Raw genomic sequence first — 20,043 nt, 5'->3', positions numbered from 1 at the left:
AACTTGGAGATATGCATTTGTACAGGCTATACCGAAGTAGGATACTCTCCTCTCTTTTTATATTATGAACTCTCGCTAGTGGGCTTGGCTCCATGTAAGCTTACAGACAGCATCAAACATAAGATTCATGCAGACTGTAATACTCTAATTGATAAATGAGCACAAGCAGTCTTATAATTAGAGCGAATTTGCTAGTTAGTGCATAGAATCACTGATATGAGCAGTTGTTCTTATAGATAAGACTTGTTCGTGTTTTATGTATACAGCTTCCCTAGACATATCAGTACTATCCATTTGGTGCATATAGACACACATGTCAGAGAATAATAGTATAGCTCTGAGCATCTTATTTAAAGATCACTTTCACCATACCTTGCAGCAGTTTGGATGTGTGACTACTGGTTAAGACAAATCTATTGTAGGTACACTTCTGTACACCTCGTAGAATGAAATTTGTGTGTATATACATGGCTTATAGCAACTGTAGCAATTAAACCAAGCACTTTATAATTAAATCAGAGTACTGATGACTACAATAGCAGTGCTAATATAAATGTAATGAGCTAGTCATTTTGGGAGTGGGTAGCCATGTTAGTAGTGTGCATACTAAGATTCTGTCATATAAACCATTGGCATATAGCTTATAATGTATGCGAACAGTATAGATCCTTGCTAATCCAAACTCCAATAATATGAACACTTGCTAATCCCAACAGTAGAAATGACTGTTCTATTAGGGTATTTTGTGAACAAGTGTTTGTTCTATTAGAGTATTTGAATAGGGTTCTGTATATAGCCATTATTCTGAACAATTTCACTACATTGAGAACAGAGCTGTTCAGATTATTGAGGATCCACTGTTTAATAAATTGGTATAATATCCATTTTATTGTATTATTAGCTTACAATGTGTGACTGTTGTGCGCACGTACAATGAAATTAAGTGATGGATAACTCTTAATCATTCTATGATAGTTCTTCTCTGTGTTGGCTGGTCCATCTGTTGCCCTATAATTTTGATAGCATACTTTAACATTGTTAGGAAGTTGTACTGAGCTTTCATGTCTTTGTATTGGTTGGTACTGGTGACATCAGCTTTATAATATTACCATGTATTTTGTGTATGTATACTGTGCACATGGCTTTCCCCTTGTTATCATTTAAACTGGAAAGTTAAAACCCATTGATTTATCAGAATTCCATTCAAATGCTCTAATAGAACATACACACTTAAACAAAATAATCTAATAGAACTGTCACTTTAGTTTGAATAATAGAGCATTTGTGTATCGATAGCTGAACATTAAAGGGACCACTGTACTAGGGTATGTGTGACCTATTAGAGTATTTTGTTATTACATGAACATTGAATTATAGTAAGTGTATGTTCTATTAGAGTAGTTGAACGTAACTCTATTATAAACAAATGGGCTTCATTTATTTGAACAAATGCACTTAACTGAACACTTTTAAGATTGAATTGAAACAGATGTTCAGATAGTGGAGGTCCTACTATATTTATTATACATCACAGTTAGACAAAGCAAATACAAATTGTTTTACACGTTAACAAATTTACTTGGTTATGTGTGACCCGGTTACTGGTAGAAGAAAGGCACTATTTAGAAAAGTGTCCTAGTAATTCACTAGCAACCCCTGGTGATACCGCGTAGTAGTGTAGCTACATAATTTACAGTCATTTGCGTGTCAGTTTAATACTGGTAAACTTGTGACGAAGGTTTAAAAAAAATCATTTAGTGATGGGGGGGCAAATGCCCCCCTTGCCCCCCCTTAGCTACGCCTCTGTTCATTACTATGCATGTTTTTATTACTATGCTACTGCTGCTACAAGCAGATGATGTTGAAAGTAACCCAGGCCCAAACTTTTAATATCAAAGGGGCAACCCATTTGCACAGTGTACATATACATATTATATGGGTCAACTTATAAAGCTGATGTCACCAGTAAATTTTTTCTTTAAAATCATATACACACCGGCACATAAGAGGCAAAGGGTTACTGCATATAGTCAAATTTACTTGGTTATGTGTGACCCGGTCCTAGTAATAATAATAATAATAATAAGTATCCACAAAAATTCTAATCAGCACTTTTTGGTAGAGCAAAGGTCAAAGATTAGGAGATATGGTTAATTATCAACTTCATTAAATTAAGCTGTTAAATATACAAACGAAAGCTTTTTCTTTGAGCTTTAAAGTGGTGTAATTCATTTTCTAAACATACTTGAATGTGTTTGATGGATCGTGTGGATGCAGAAATGTCAGTTTCACTTCCTTAGTGTCACTGCAAACTTCAAGCACACAAGCTAACCACCGATTCTCTTCATGTAAACAAGTGACAAATCCAGCAATCGATTCTGGTGAAGCTTCATTCTTTACTAGAGCAACTTTCTCTTTCCTGAAAACATCAGATTATGAATAAAATTTTATTTCCACTCTGCTATCTGAGATTGGCACAAAAGAGTGCAGTTTTCTGGTACCATGGATTGTACGTGAGAGTTGAAAGCATCGTCCCTGTTGTCTCGAATAATCTTCATTGTCACAATACCAAAGTAAGTAGCAGGTATGTTGCTACATGCTCAATCAAACAAATGATGTGATGTCATTAGCTGGTCATTGTACTGCCTTTGCAAGTTATATAAGCTGGCTGTATTTGAAAACTATACAGCTAAATAAATTGCAGCACAAAGGTGGTCTTTCAATACAAGTGGTCACTTATACAGGTTGCACTGTACTTGGACACCCTCATTGTGTACCACAAAGTTGGTATGACCTTATCAGCAGTGGTTATTAGAGGTGTACATTCCCATATAGCAATAATAGACTACAAAATTCCACTACATACCACAACATATTTAATTATATCTCTTGAACCCATTGTGGCCCCACCACAAAACTTTTACCAACAATAGACCATAATCTAATTATTAAAAATTCAAAGAATTTGAAGCAGCACGTTTTGAAACATTAAGGGTGCTCGCGGCTATTTGAAGCCATACAACATGCAATTTTTGTATTGTTGCTTATATTCACATAATGTATAAAATGAATCCATATGCTACTTACGTTGGAAGTGCTTCTCTTTCTCTTCAACACAAACCAAACAGAATTCTTCTAGCCTATACCATTTTATAACTATGCGTAGTTCTTTATGAAGCGCTTAAATCGAAACTAGTCCTCCATTTTTCACAGTAGCGCACTGGAAACCACGTTGAACAACCTTCAGCTTATAACTCACAACTCTATGTTTAGTATTAGTACACAGTGTACATAGAACTTAAGTTATTACTAAAAGTGTGCTACACCATTCAAAACCTCATGTTCTCGGTGCCGTAACTCATGAAGCCATAACGCTACGGACAAAATCTAAACATAGACCTCTGGAGAATTTATCAGCGAATCTCCCTACAAAATTTGAAGCCTTCACGGCTATGACTCAAAAACTAGTTATATTTTTAGTAAACATGTGCAAAGATTGCGTGCGCCCAACATTATTGATACAATAACTACACAAATTCCTATTGACCGCAATCACCAACTTTTCAAATTAACATGTCATAAACGCTGTTCTAAACACAAAAAGCTCTGTTTTCTCTTCTTCACAGACAGGAACAGCTTCTTGCTCCGCCTGGAGTCTCCAAGTCGCTCTTGGGTAGGTTGCGCTAGGCACGCCATCATCAGCAGCTTGTAACGCCTTGTGATTCCAGCTGGTAACATTGTTCCCTACATAAGCAGCTTACAATTACAATACTAACTACCAGCATACCCTGTCACTCGAGAAAACAAGGCACAAACGCATGTCGCCTACAAGCGAAAAGTGCGTTCACACTTGTTGCCTTAAATAACACTTACTTTTAGATTAATTCATGTTAGTGTAACTGTTGATCCATCCGACAATCATTTGCTAACACTTCAGTGACAATTCTGAAGCGAAAAAACATGCTATTCTTCCTCGTGTTCTCTGGCGCAAAACATGCCCGCTTAACACGGATACTACAAGTATGCGTAGTAATGCCAATTATGATGCAATAGCCGCATGCGGTTTCTGGGCTGGCACTTAAACGGCTTCAAATATCAGCGAGCACCCTTAAGGATTAAAATTTTTAATGGAGCCTTTTTGAACCTTTATTATATTGAGTTCCCATAGTTTATGGATTACTTGAAAGATCAATTAACAGTCTATAATCGCTGAAAATTTTATTTTAAAATATTAACACAGTGGTGAGCTACAGTTGATTTTGTAATGCAGGACGGATCAATTTTTCATGAAATATTCAAAATATTTGTGGTCATAAATCAGAAACTATGTGGTGTATGAGGCTAAAAATTGGTATGGGTGATGAGCACCATAGGTACTACAAACACACCAAGTTTCGTCGAAATTCGAGAGGTGGCCCTACAATTTCTCGGTGATTTGACATGGAATCACCCTATTGTGATATTTGAGAGTAAAATTCTGGAATATGTTCAGATGGTAATCACTCAGTAAATTACGTTAATTCATTAATGGCCACTGCCGCCATATGGCGGCATGGCATCATAACACACTCTTAAAATAAACTTCAGCCTTGCTATAACTTGTAAAATGCGTTTCATAGCAAGTACTGAAATGGACACACCCATAGAGGTCCCATTTCTGGGATAACCGGATCCTTACCAAACTAGTGCGTGTTTGTTATGTAACAGCATAAAGTGTAACCTTTTATAATGGGCGAATTAAATCGTTCTTCGAAATAAAACCTAGTAGCTGATAACAAAGAAAGTGTTATACATCGATGGAGACAGGTAAAGTCGACAGTCAGCTGCTTTATCTCAGACGTGGCATGGTGGACATGAGTGCAGATACACATGTGCAACAGCAAAAATGGGACAAATCATGAAGAAACCAGCTGTGGAATGGATTGTACTGTAAGTAAATTGTATAGAATAGTTTATTGCAGTGTAATACACCTTTGTAAATAGTTAGTTGGATTCCATTGTTTGTTCGGGCTGGTTTTTACCAAAGTTTAGACTTTGATGTTTAATAACTTTGTTGCGGTTACTGTTATGTAAACAAAAATAACACAGTCAACCTCCTTAGTTTATATAGTGAGTGTTTAGATATATGGTTACTAAGCAGTTCTGTACAGTTAATATGATGCAATTCGGCAATTCGTCCAGTGCTCCCAGAGAAGTTGGCCGTGAATGGGTTATTAATGACTGAAGATTGAATGTACATGTATTTTCCCATTGACATGGAAGAGATTTACATGGGTAGTGTTTCACCACTAACATACAACCACATCCTTTCCCTAATCACATGCACGCATGTATATAATGCTAAGGACCTAAGGTTAATACCTGTTATGGACAGCAGTACTTGTTGGGTTTGAGGCAGATCATAGCATAAGTATGAAATTGTTAGGAAATAGGTTAAACAAATTAACCATTTCTGTGAATGGATGAGCCAAAACCCACTATTTTTGCAAATTTCTATTTGGTATTGGGTAAAAATACATGTGCAACATAATGATAATGCACATTCTAATTTGCAGTGAAACTAGCCTTAACTTGATAAAAACTATACAACACTGTTCAGAGAGGAAAAGAAAAATCTTTGTTTTGAGTTTGGACAGTAAAGGGCAGGTGAGTTATGGACGCTTATTTACGGTACAGTAGAAACAAAGTTTACCATTTCTTTTTTGGAATGGCCTTCTTCTTTGTGCATACAGAGGAAAATAGGCTATACCTTGATGGATTTGCCTGTTCATAGTGTGTGCGTATGTGTGTGTGCGTGTGTGTATGTGTGTGTGAGTAATTTGAGGAAAAAATGTGCAAAAACAGCAGGTTTTTGCTAACCGGTTACATTTATGTCACAATAGCATAGCCCACACAAAACTTTACTTGTTGTCTTGAATAACGTCTACATGACATGTTAATGTAAGAGGTATACTTGAGAGAATCTCTGCTAAATATTAAGGAAAGGACCAGGTGAAACACTCACTTTGAAAAATTAGACTGACACTTTCATTGTTATTAAGCATTAAGCTTCCATTTTCAACTCTCCCAATGGGAACTTTTATTAAAATACCATCATCATCTGTAAAAGATAGTAAATGACATAATGGTAGTCTTATCTAACCTTGTCTGTATTGTAGTACATGAACTCTTGCAGGTCTGTCACCATTGTTTTGAAATGAAACAGTACCCTGTGATGTTGACATGTAATATTCTTTAATGTGCTGTATGTATTTGAGCATACACATGTAAGTACTCTAGAATTGATAAAACATCACATGTATAGATAAATTTCTGTCTTAAACTTCCTGCAATAATTTGGCAGTTAGCACAGTGATTATACATACTGCATGCATATTGCTTTGTACCAGTTAGAAGACAAATGTGCACTCTACAAATTAAGGTAGCTAATCATAATTATTCCGCATGGAAGAAGTCCAAATCATGATGGTTCAAGTATATGTAACAAGGAAAAGGCTGTGGTGTACCTATCAATTACTTTACTGTGTATACCTTGTATGATGGACAAAAACAACTTTGAACCTTTAAGCTTCTGAAATAACAATCAAGGTACTCTAATAGAGCAGTCAATAACTCTAATAGTACAGTTATTACAATAACATGTGTTTGAGTCAGTTATTACTCAACTGGTTCTTTAAAATTAACATGGTCACTAATCTATGTACACCATTTAGACCACTCAGATGTAATATTGATCTTCAAACATCTCACTGTAAGATTGAGCGAACATTATTTCTCCTGGTCACCTGTGTCTTGGCCTGGGTGTGCCCCACCCCTTGTCAGCTTCTGGATCCACCCCTGTAACTATTAGACCATAGAGTCTGAACTGAAACAAAAAAAATTAAACGCTGAAATGTATGTTTGCATTATGGGTAGCAGCCGGTAACGTTGCTCCTACGTTTGTAGATATGAACAGACAAGTCCTGTAAATATACGGAGAAAAATATCTTATAATCAATTGTAACTATTTTTCTGAGCAAGGTGATTAAGAGAGGAAGGCTACCAACATGTCTACCATGCCAAACTATGGTGAATTAATGTTTAATTACGTTAGTTTGTATACGTATGGGTTGTTACTGTCAGAGGCGTGATGCCTATTCTACCGATGATAAGACTTCTTCACGAGTTTGTAATTGTTTTGTGTGTCTTGTGTGTACCACCTCAAGTTGATAGTTCTCTATACCAATAAAGCACCGCCTTGGCTTGTACTATATGTCAAATACTGTAAGAGTGGTCTCGAGACAAAATATAGCACTCGACTTTGCCTTGTGCTGTATTTGTCTCTCGCTGCTGCAATGGTTAAATGACTTTTATTAAAATTAACATCATTGGAAATGGCTGCCACCTTTGATTTCTTCACTCAGGCTTTTGAAGGCTGCACCTTTTTATACAACTTGGCTGTTTTCGCATGGATTTCACTTCTTTTTGTATTTAAATACCCCAAAGCCAACCATAAACTGGCTTTGAGGCTTGTTATACAGAAATCGTTGTTCTTATCTACAGATACAATGATGATGATACAAGACAAAAATGAATTTCATAATAAGGAATTTTAAACTGTTGCCCTTAGCAAACCTGAATTTACATTATTTTGTAGGTGTGAATGTCAAAAGTAACATCTCCAATTTTTAAAAGGATAGTATATTATAGGTTATGAGATATGACATCTTAAAATTTGCAGTTTTCCCATAGATTATCTATGGGAGGGGGTAACAGTTGCCCCTTCTGGGCAATCACATGGATAATGTATGCAAATTTCAAAATGTCATATCTCATGATTTATATACTCTATCATTTTAAAATTTGGAGAGGTTAATTGTGAGATGCACACCTACAAATAATGTTAAATTGAGAAATGACATTAATTGAATTGATTGTTTTCCCACACATTATTTATGCGATTGCCCAGAAGGGGCAACTGTTGCCCACAATGTATGGAAAAACGATGAATTTTAAAATGTTATATCTCATGACCTATATATGCTATCCTTTAAAAATTTGGAAATGTTACTATAGACATTTACCCCTACAAATATTGTAAAACTCAGGTTGGTGGGGGCAACTTTGTTATTATGAAATTCATCCATTAAAATTAAATACTGAAAAATACCTACTGATTTGATACCAAAGCTAAAGGATCTATGCAATAATCATAGTTAAATACAGTGAAACCTATCTATTCTGGTCATCATAGGGACAAAACTTCTGACCACATTAAGGAGGTGGCTACATTATGCAAGTCACTTTGTACATAGTTGGCACATGTGGAGATTTTTATAATGGCCAGTTTAGACAGGTGACTCCTTTATGCAGTGTCCTAATTAGACAGGTTTCACTGTACTGATAATTAATTGTGACCCGCTGAGCGAAAACCAGCCGTTTTTGCAAAATTCTATTTTTACCATTGAAATACGCTGGATAAAATACGTGTGCTACATGAAAAATTTACGCACGCTTTAATCATGTTTGTACACACTGAAATTAAGCTCAAATCAATAAAATCTATACACCACTGGATTTGCCTGTTTATGGAGAGTAAGAAAATCATTGTTTCGTGCTAGCACAGCAATGGATACATGAGTTACGATGCAGTAAAAACAATCTTCACTGTTGTCATTTCTTAGATGGAATGGCCTTCTTCTTTGTCAACATGGAGGAGTACAGAGAAAGAGCTATACCTTGCCAGTTCATGGTGCACAGATTAAGCCAAGTCCCATCTTTATAGCTTGTTTCAATCATGAGTTATGATCAATTATCTAAAGTGCCTGTTATTTATTTCCCATATAGTTGCTGTACAAATCGAGTTTATCACTGTTCCAACTGTCAAGTGCTATAACTCCAAGACCGTTCATCATAAAAGGCTGAAACTGTGGCTGTCCCCTCTTTTGTTACTATAGATTCACAGAGATACAATAAAATGTAATCTGAGGAATGTGCAAAAATGGCTGGTTTTTGCTCAGCCGGTCACAATTACTTAATAATTTTGTACTTGCTAGTTCATGACTATGGCTATATTATAGTACTTGTATTTATTTGCACTAGTGATTTATGTATATGTTAAAGCATATATTGCTGTGAGTGCTATATATACAGTGGAACCTCAGTTATCTGAACCCAACTTATCTGGATTCTTGGTTAACCGAACTACGGAAATGACTGCTCTATTAGAGTAGTGACTGTTCTATTAAGGTAGTTGAAAAAACTGATATTTAAATTTTTTTCTTTATGCTATTTTAAGGTTCTTTATACACAGTTTCAGAGATACGGACTTTTCAGACTTATAGACCATCCCTGGTCCCAAGGGGTTCAGATAACTGAGGTTCCACTGTATGAAAAATAAAGCACGAGGCGTGTGGCCGAGATGCTAATAAAGCACTCAGCGAATGCTTTAAATAATTTATGAACTTTCTAGTTGTAGCTTGCAGCCATACACTAAGAGTCATAATTAACACGTGTTGCACGAATTATTAGCAGCCTGAATGCACACAAACTAGTTTTTAAAAAGTAACTCACGTGTAGTTCACCATACGTAGCTTGGCATGGTAGACGTTCATCGCGTATTTTAGTCACAACCCACAATCGATTCTATTGTGACACAAGGTGAAGTATTTCCGTGATATCTCCAGGACTTGTCCATTTACATTAACAAATGTAACGGCAACGTTACCTTCTCCCACCCATCATCGAAATATTTAGATATGTCTATAAAACAATCCAGTGGTAGAACTCATATTGGCTGGGGTGATTGACCACTCAACACAGTGAGGGCTACCAGCTGGCTTGGGTGATTAGTTGTACTGGAGCGGGCTATTAACCTGCACTAGATTACATAAGCAACTGTGCTTTATTACCTACAAAGAGTGCTTTATTGTACGATTAAAGCACTCTTTGCAGTGCAATAAAGCACTCTTCATGGGCAATAAAGCACTGTTTGCCCTACAAAATGTACTTTATTTAAAGTACACTTTTCCTTTGATCTTGCCCACGTCAAGCTCTATAAAACACATTCCAAGTTAGATTATGCATGATTGCAGTATTATTTTGCAGTGATTGTTCAATTGGAGTATCTTGATTTTTCATGTAAAACATGACGAGTTGCATTTGCTCAACATTTAGCAAAGCAAATCCTGCATCTAGAATACAATTTCCAGCTGGTTATATCACAAGTTTTGCTAGCATAGCACTTAGCATGATGATTATGATGATGTTTGGTGTGAGTGGGTCTTAATAGCAGTGTACTACGCCGCCAATCGGCACCTGAATGGCTATAATATTGGCTTCGATTTGATAGAATACTAGAGAAGTCACAATGGTATTGTATTGCAGAGTTTACTTGTAATACTCTAAAAAAGTGCACATGTTTGAGGATTTCTAATAGAACACACATAGAATGTTCTAAAACAATCTACATTTTCTATTGGTAGATCATGAAATTATAACCTTTTACTACTGAGTATGAATTTAGCTAGTAGAAATTAAGTGAGATGAACAACTGTGATAGCAGTGGCTCAATGGTTATTTATTTGGGTGTTCAGTGTGGAGGTCCCTGGTTAAAATGCTGGTAAGATTTTTTGGACAGTTTTATGCACCTTTTTTACTCTGTGGTGACTGTTCTATTAGAGTATATTGACCCCCGATTTACAGTTGTTTGGTTTTTGTTTTGTAACTCTATAGCTGCCAATGCGATTTCTTTTAAACCACAAAAAGGCTTGAGATATGATGGTTAACCTATACACATACTGATTTTTTGTTATTTCCATAAGCAGTTTATCCTGTAGGCATGACAAGTCGGCCTTTTTAATGCAAATAATTGTTTGTAGCTTTATTTATCAGGTTTACACCAAACTTGGTATGCCGAAATACATTCTAAAAGTGCACCGAAGTTCAAGAAAATTGAGCTATGCATTTGCATTTTACAGTCATTTTGTAAAGTGTGCAAAGAGAATAATATAAGCCCCCTGAGCCCCCTAAACGAAGAAAGGAAAAAAACAAAAAACGAAGAGATTGAGCTGAACTTTGAGGGCTAATATTTCACAAGTGCGTTAAGAAATCTTGCTAAAATTTGGTATGTGGGGTGCTGAAGGTGGAGGGAATTAGCAGTACAAAAAAGATTCCAATTCAAGAAGAGAGCAAGGAGCTATGTATGTGTGAAAATCGCCTTTTCTTTATTCCTGTAAATATACTCCCAGTGTGGCATGCTGGCTTTCTTGACACACTGCCGCGTGTGTTGAATCTTGATATGAACCATGGATTACTTTGGTGTATTGCACTTATATACACCTTTCCTTCTCAGTCATCGGTTTACTGTTGATAAACACCTTGGCAAAGTAAACTTCCTCTGACTTCAGAGTTGGGGTGTATATAAATAAGTGCAGTATACCTTGTAGCCATATTACATATAAAATAGATTGAGCGATGCATATATCTTAACCACTAGATACACATGTGTGCTAGCATGTACACTTACAGTTAATCCAAAAAAATTCAAATTTATCATATTCTTATGTATGGACTGAGAAATATTAGCAGCTTCCTGACTGTTGTACATAAAGTTGACCAAACTATCATTAGTATTGTTCAGAGCTAGAGCTGCTGCCCATACTGCATCAAACATGTATGCACTATCTTCTAGCTGAGCAGACACATTGAGTCCCATCATATCAGAATATTCATGGTAATAATATGATTCATAATTGTTCCAAGTCTGCAAATTAAAAAAAAAAATTTAAAAGTGAAAAAAGCAAAGCATCAATTCAACTAATAAGCCAATGAACTTTGTAAATATTGTACACACCAATGCATGTGTCCACATTATGTATTTGTACAATTAATAGAGATAAAAAATGTAGTAAGGTAGTGTATATTTGTAGTGTATATTTCTAATGCTCACCAGGCCAATGTTAAATAAGCACACATACGTAGATAGACCCATGCATTAAATGCTAATTATATGGTAAAGACAAAAATTCAAGCAGCTAGCTAACACCATCAGCATATTGTAAGGAGACAATTGTGACTGGATCTGGGAAAACCGGTCTTATCGCTCATGTCAATTTTTCACCAAGAACACAAAGCTACATGAATAAACTACGTATCTAATTTTACAATCAAAATCAGCTAGACTTGAATGGTCTGCTTTTGCTGGCTGCTTTTCCCAAGCCCAGTGGTGATCCGTACATGCAGTGTGGGGCCTTAAAAATGAAGCTCTGATCAGCCTGGGAATGGCTGTATGTGGCTGTACAGCTCTGTGATATTGACCTGTGCTGTGAATTTCCTTTCATGTAAGCCAGTTTTGAGACCTGAATGGCCCATATCTTGGCTTGATTCATCCCCATGACTTCCTTTTCAATTTTTAAACAGCCTCGTGCCCTCCTTCTGGGCCCCAACCTCCCTCCCCTTTTAGAGCTCGCCTGATACAGTCAACCTCAGTTTAAAAACTATCTAAAATAGTGGGAAACTTAGGTGTTGGCTACTTGCACAGTGGATGCTCTGGAAGGTACGGAATTGATGTAAAACATGTGAAAATTAGGTACATATAGCTTCAACCATTGGCGAGCTACAGCATGCTAAATACTTAAAACCGGCATTTCTCCATGCTTTCAAATAGACAATAAGACCGATTTTCCTAGACTGGGTCACAATTTTACTACTAAAAAGAAATTGAAAGTGAAAAAAAATTAAAAGACTGTATCCATGCACCTATAATGGACTTCTACTTTACAGTATATGAAGTACCTATTGACATGGTATGAGGTGCATACAAGTATACCATGTAGACTAGTACCATCACAGTACCACCCAGTGCCACTGAGATTGCATGTTTGTTAGAAAATTTCCTGCTGCGTATGTTGCTGTAGGGTTCCATTTACAAGGCTAAAAAGTATAAAATGAGGTAGCTAGCAGCAATGACTTTTAGTGAGTACTATCTATATTATGTTGGTTTAGTATCAGTAACTGTATGATTAGGACTAAACAGCTGTTTTGGTCGCATTCTTTGAAGTGTTTAATACTGCTGTTAGGCTACACCTATTTGAAAACTTGTTGCTTGAATCTTGTTATAAGAAAAACAGGATAGCTGGTAGGTCGGATAAAAAAGAGAAAAAGCCAGTACAGTTCACAGGAATGTCAAATACAACATACATAACAATTATGAAGGGTATAAGCATAGTTAGTGACTAAATACATAGCTCAGTGAGCTATACACAGCACTAAAGACTTGAGTTTTGACTTGAATTTTCCTTTATCAGGACTGGAGCACTGGCCTAGACAAATGTCAAGATAGTGACATTTTTAGGATTTGTACGTACTCTTTCTAAAGAGTCTATGCCTATGATAAACTTCATATTTTTTTAAAAACTCTTTGAGATCAAACTTAGAGCAATTGACTGTTCTATTAAAGTATTGTGATCAATTACAAATTTAATTCATGTATTATTTTTCCATAAAGCCTGTGCAAAATTTGAGTTTGCCAGGCCTGTGCAACAAGTTTTCAAATAGACATGGTCTCAATAGCAATGGCTTACATACTTAATAATATTATATATATTATATTATCTAATCCAAAACAGCCAAGCTGTAAAAAAAGTGTGCGGCCCTCAGAAAGGCTATGGTGAAAAAAGATGTGAAATCCAAGGTGGCGGCCAAGAAATAGCTGTGATGGTAGGTTAATGGTAAAAATTTTAATAATGACAATTCAGGTTCATTTTGTGAAGCGGCACAAAAATTCACCTGAATTGTCGTTATTAAAATTTTTACCATTAACCTACCATCACAGCTATTTCTTGGCTGCCAACTTGGATTTCACATCTTTTTTCACCATAGCCTTTCTGAGGGCCGCACACTTTTTTTACAGCTTGGCTGTTTTGGATTAGATTTCATTTCTTTTTGTATTTGTATACCCCAAAGCTGGCCTATGGCCAGCTTTGGGACTTTTTTAACCTATGTTTTTTTCCTTTACTACAGGAAGAAGAAAAGATGAAGTAGATGTACTTTAAATATTTTATCAGTAAATGTACAAATTATATATGTAATACATAATAATGATAACAGAAATCTCCATGGTGGTTTCTTTGTAACTGAACACTCTACAAGGTGACTTCTTCTAATTGCTCTCTCTACAGGGTGAATTGTTTGTAGCTGAACGATCTACAAGGTAACTTCTTCTAGCTGATCTCTCTACAGGGTGATGTGTTTGTAGCTGAATTCTGTACAGGTGATTTGTTTGCAACTGAGCTCTTTACAGAATGGTTTCTTTGTAGCTGAACTCTCTAAAAGGTAACTTCTTCTAACTGATCTTTCTACAGGGAAATTTGTTTCTGGCAGAATTTTCTACAGGGTGATTTCTTTGCAGCTGAACTCTCTACATGGTGGTTTCTTTGTAGCTGAACTCTCTACAAGGTAATTTCTTCTAGCTGATCTCTCTACAGGGAGATTTGTTTGTAGCTGAACTATCTACAAGGTAACTTCTTATAGCTGATCTCTCTACAGGGTGATTTGTTCGTAGCTGAATTCTGTACAGGTGATTTGTTTGCAGCTGAGCTCTTTACAAATGGTTTCTTTGTAGCTGAACTCTCTCCAAGGTAACTTCTTCTAACTGATCTTTCTACAGGGTGATTTGTTTGTAGCTGAACTATCTACAAGGTAATTTCTTCTAGCTGATCTCTCTACAGGGTGATTTGTTTGTAGCTGAATTCTGTACAGGTGATTTGTTTGCAGCTGAGCTCTTTATAGATTTCTTTGTAGCTGAACTCTCTACAGGGTGATTTGTTTGTAGCTGAAATCCCTACAAGGTAACTTTTTCTAGCTGATCTTTCTACAGGGCGATTTGTTTGTAGCTGAGTTCTCTACAGGGTGTTTGTTTGCAGCTGAATACTCTACATGGTGGTTTCTTTATAGCTGAACTCTCTACAAGGTGACTTCTTCTAGCTGATCTCTCTACATGGTGATTTGTTTGTAGCTGAACTCTCTACAGGTGATTTGTTTGTAGCTGGACTCTCTACAAGGTGATACTTCTAGGTGATCTCTCTACAGGATTCCTTGTTTCTAACTGAACTCTCCACAGGGTGATCTGTTCATAGCTTCATAGCTGAACTTTCTACTGGGTGATTTGTTTGCAGCTGAACTCTCTACATGGTAGTTTCTTTGTAGCTGAACTCTCTACAGGGTAACTTCTTCTAGCTGATCTTTCTACAGGGTGATTTATTTGTAGCTGAATTCTCTACAGGGTGATTTATTTGCAGCTGAACTCTCTACAAGGTGAATTCTTCTAGCTGAACTCTCTACAGAGTGATTGATTTTTTTGCAGCTGAACTCTCTACATGGTGGTTTCTTTGTAACTGAAATCTCTACAGGGTGATTTGTTTGTAGCTGAACTCTCTACAGGGTGATCTGTTCGTAGCTGAACTCCCTATAAGGTAACTTCTTCTAGCTAATCTTTCTACAGGGCGATTTGTTTGTAGCTGAGTTCTCTACAGGGTGATTTGTGCTGTAAAGCATTAATAAATAAACTAGTGTCCATTTGGTTCTACTTGGGGTACTTTGAGATAATGAGTTACTCTCTAGAATTCCTATGGATATAATTACATGAAAATAACAAGGAGAAAACATCCTCACCACCTGGTAGACTCCTGTAAGCGTTAGAACGTAAATCGGATGGCTGCAGGTTCGAGGCTACCTAGGTACAGTCATGGATTTTTTTCTCCTTTCTCCAACTTTTCAAACACACTTTAAGTAGCTAAAGTCTTTGAGCAGGCTGTAGGACCAGGTGTCCTACAGACCTTCAGCACTTGTGCTGTAAAGCATTAATAAATGAAATAATAAAAATTTGTTTGCAGCTGAACTCTCTACATGGTAGTTTCTTTGTAGCTGAACTCCCTGCAAGGTGACTTCTTCCAGCTGATCTCTCTACAGGGAGATTTGTTTGTAGCTTAACTCTCTACACGTCATTTGTTTGCAGCTGAACTCTCTACATGATGGTTTCTTTGTAGCTGAACTCTCTACAAGGTAATTTCTTCTAGCTGATCTTTCTACAGGGTGATTTGTTTGTAGCTGAACTCTCTACATGATGGTTTCTTTGTAGCTGAACTCTCTACAAGGTGATTTCTTCTATAGCTGATCTTTCTACAGGGTGATTTGTTTGTAGCTGAACCCTCTACATGATGGTTTCTTTGTAGCTGAACTCTCTACAAGGTGATTTCTTCTATAGCTGAACTCTCTACATGATGGTTTCTTTGTAGCTGAACTCTCTACAAGGTGATTTCTTCTATAGCTGATCTTTCTACAGGGTGATTTGTTTGTAGCTGAACTCTCTACATGATGGTTTCTTTGTAGCTGAACTCTCTACAAGGTGATTTCTTCTATAGCTGATCTTTCTACAGGGTGATTTGTTTGTAGCTGAACTCTCTACATGATGGTTTCTTTGTAGCTGAACTCTCTACAAGGTAAATTCTTCTAGCTGATCTCTCTACAGGACAATTTGTTTGTAGCTGAACTCTCACATGATTGTTTCTTTGAAGCTGAACTCTCTACAAGGTGATTTCTTCTAGCCGATCTTTCTACAGGGTGATTTGTTTGTAGCAGAACTCTCTACAAGGAAACTTCTTCTAGCTGATCTCTCTACAGGGAGATTTGTTTGTAGCTGAACTCTCTACACGTGATTTGTTTGCGGCTGAATTCTCTACATGATGGTTTCTTTGTAGCTGAACTCTCTACAAGGAAACCTCTTTTAACTGAGCTCTGTACAGGGTGAATTGTTTGTAGCTGAACTATCTACAAGGTAACTTCTTCTAGCTGATCTCTCGACAGGATGATTTGTTTGTAGCTGAACTATCTACAAGGTAACTTCTTCTAGCTGATCTCTCTACAGGGTGATTTGTTTGTAGCTGAATTCTGTATAGGTGATTTGTTTGCAGCTGAGCTCTTTACAGAATGGTTTCTTTGTAGCTGAACTCTCTACAAGGTAACTTCTTCTAGCTGATGTATCTACAGGGTCACTAGTTTGTAGCTGAATTCTCTACATGGTGGTTTCTTTGTAACTGAACTATCTACGAGGTGACATCTTCTATCCGATCTTTCAACAGGGTGATTTGTTTGTAACTGAACTCTCTACAAGAAAACTTCTTCTAACTGATGTCTGAAAAGGGTGAATTGTTTGTAGCTGAACTCTCTACAGGGTGATTTGTTTGTAGCTGATCTCTATACAGGTTGCTTATTTCTAACTGATCTCTTGAATTCTGTTCAGGGTGACTGCTCTATTAGGATTACTGCTCTATTAGAGTATCTCGATCTCGCACTTGCTACACCAAGTTGGATTTCGTGTTATAACTCCGTGGCTTTAAGTCTGATTCTTCTACACCATTGAAGAGCCTTTCTAAGATGATTACTCCATCTGTACAGTGAATTTCAAAGCATTACCCCAAGCGGTTTATCTGGTAGGCGTGGCAAGTAGTAGTTTTTTATTAGCTAAACTCGGTTGCGTGATTGTTACACACTGTTGGTTTTGTTGTTGTATCTTCCTGGTTTTTAGCTCGATTTCTTTCAAACCACAAAAGGTTTGAGGTTCAATAGTTAACCTATTCACCCACCGATTTTCAACTTCTTCCCATACGCGGTTTACCCTGTAGGCCTGACAACATATTGGTGTTATGTTCGTACATAATCGCTCATAACTCTTTGCCTGTTTATGGTATTCCAGCCAAAGTTGGTACCGAGATGCGCCTTTATACCCCCCTTCTGTGTGCCAAATTGCAAGGCAATCGGATAACGCGTTCGCGTTTTATAGCAGTTTTTGTAAGTGTGCAAGAAGAAGAAGAAAAAAAAACGAAGAAACTAAGCCAATTTTTGAAGTCGCATATCTCAGGAATGCCTTAAGCGATTTCGCTCAAATTTGGAATGTGGAGTACTGAAGTTGGAGGAAATGTACACAGCAAAGTTCGTCTTGTTTCATCAAGGCAGCACAGAGCTACGGAGGTGCGAAAATTGCATTTTCTTTCTTCCTGTCAATATACTCACGGGGTTGCGTGCCGGCTTCTTGGGCCGCACGACACACTACCGTGTGTCTTGATACTTGTCTATTGGACACTATATGTACATTAACAGTATACTATATGTGCATTCTATTACAGTAATTAAAAACACATGGCAAACACTAACTAGTAATAATAACGTACTATATTCCCCACATTTGGTACATCCTTGTGCTCCTCATCAATTCTGGAATAATGATCAAAGAGTAGTGAAGTCAACAAGATGTTTTCTATAGCTGCTTCTTTTGCAGGATCATTTATTGTACAACTAGTGTTAGTCCACCATTTGTCATTGTACCAGGTAAAAAACATCCATGCAAACTTGGGATGAGTCAGTTGGTGTTCAAGTACCTGTACAGGTTATATTACGTATATGTGACTGAATTTGACAAAACCCGGCTTCGACGCACAAAGCTTCGTTAGGAGATATGGCGATTTTAAGTAATCGTTGTGTAATAACTAATTCCCAGTGCCTACAGCTGTGCAAACAAAATTTGCACCAAGTATACATCTATTTACTAGCTATCACTGAGTGGGTGTATACATTTCTGATACCCAAAATTAGCCCTGTTTTGGGCAGCTTTTCTCGAGCGGGTAATAATATCACAGGTGGTAGTAATAGGGTGGGAGGGTGTGGGGCGGTGGGTGGGCTTAATATAGGGGTATAAAATGAAGCAAGAAGACGATTGGAATCCAGAGGCCAAGTTTGGGCTCTCCATGGCCCTCCATGGCCCTCAAATCACTCCAAATTGACTGAGAACACTATTGGCGAGCTCTCTGTGAAGTCCCCGCTCACTACACACCATTATCACAAAGCCATGGCCATTCAATGGCACCAATCTTCCAATCGTGGCTTTGACAGGGTCGGAAGAAAGGTGCCACAGAAACCAGACTTGCCAGTCCTGAAGGAAGTACAGTGTGGAATATGATAGTGTATTAGGCCAGCAATCCATTTCTGGTAAAAACGTAAGTTTGATTTTGTGTGTGTGGAAGCCTTGTTATGTGAAATCCGGCCACATATATACATACAGCTAATTGCATAACATACAACACTACATACAAACAAGTCACTATTACATACATACTTGTATACCTCACACATCACTTTTATTGCAAATTCTTGATACATGTTTAAAAAAATAACCCGAGCTGGAGAATTCTACATCAATTTGAAAAAAAAATTATACGTGCAACATACAGTATGCTACTACTATATACATAGTACATGATGAAACTTTGGCTATTTATACACACCAATAAATATTTGCATTAAAAAATTCATGCACTTATCTACCTTCAATGCATCCACAACAAAATCTACATTATCATCTTCTGTGTTAAATGTATATTCTCCTATTAGCTGCAAGTTTTCTTTATTAAGATGAGATTTAATCTCTGTAGAAACCTGAAATAAAACATAGAAGAATACATATTACTTTATTAACCAAATCTTTTACAACTAATTAATAGGTCCCACTAGTCTGATTACTTTCTAACAGAAAATTTATTACAGCTGTTACTGATGCTTTGATGGCACATTATGTTTTAAATAGCAGATAGCATTAATGTTATCAATACGTCAATACACAATGTTAGCATGCTAATGATTGTGGACCAAGATTTAATATATCAAGGTTGATTTTTACTTTAGTAAGCTTACTAACTTTGTTGCTATGGCAGAAACTATATTAATTAAATAAAGTACATATACACTTACTTAGGGGTATAAATTACTAACCTTTTTTAATTTAGCAATTTTGTTGCATGATCTATTCAACATGTCAGCTAGCACCAATATCTATACTAGCTTACGGTGCTTAGAAATACTCATCCATGCATCTCCCAAACAATTATTTAGTGATGATTAGCCATAGAATATCCTTTATTACAATGAACTAGTAACTATACTTCGCTAACAATTCTAAATCCCACAATAAGGTTGCAAAGTTGCGCATTGCTCAATGTAATAAGTCAAAGCATA

General features: G+C 36.8%; 1 protein-coding gene across 2 annotated transcripts in view; it reads right to left on the bottom strand.

The window, feature by feature from the left end:
• The window catches only part of LOC136251081 (gamma-aminobutyric acid type B receptor subunit 2-like), a 39,540-nt gene that overhangs the window by 9,138 nt on the left and 10,359 nt on the right, over positions 1-20,043 (bottom strand). For both annotated transcript variants that reach the window (XM_066043462.1, XM_066043461.1), the window contains 6 exons: positions 19,357-19,467; positions 19,156-19,221; positions 18,207-18,413; positions 11,507-11,743; positions 6,143-6,209; positions 6,005-6,100 (listed from right to left, as the gene is read on the bottom strand). In XM_066043462.1, coding sequence (XP_065899534.1) covers positions 6,005-6,100; positions 6,143-6,209; positions 11,507-11,743; positions 18,207-18,413; positions 19,156-19,221; positions 19,357-19,467 — 784 coding nt within the window. The remainder of the gene's footprint in view (positions 1-6,004; positions 6,101-6,142; positions 6,210-11,506; positions 11,744-18,206; positions 18,414-19,155; positions 19,222-19,356; positions 19,468-20,043) is intronic.

The sequence above is a fragment of the Dysidea avara genome, chromosome 3, assembly GCF_963678975.1.
Source record: "Dysidea avara chromosome 3, odDysAvar1.4, whole genome shotgun sequence".
In the NCBI taxonomy this organism is placed as follows: Eukaryota; Metazoa; Porifera; class Demospongiae; order Dictyoceratida; family Dysideidae; genus Dysidea; species Dysidea avara.
Note: the sequence above shows the minus strand (reverse complement) of the source record. Positions and strands in the feature narration are given on the sequence as shown.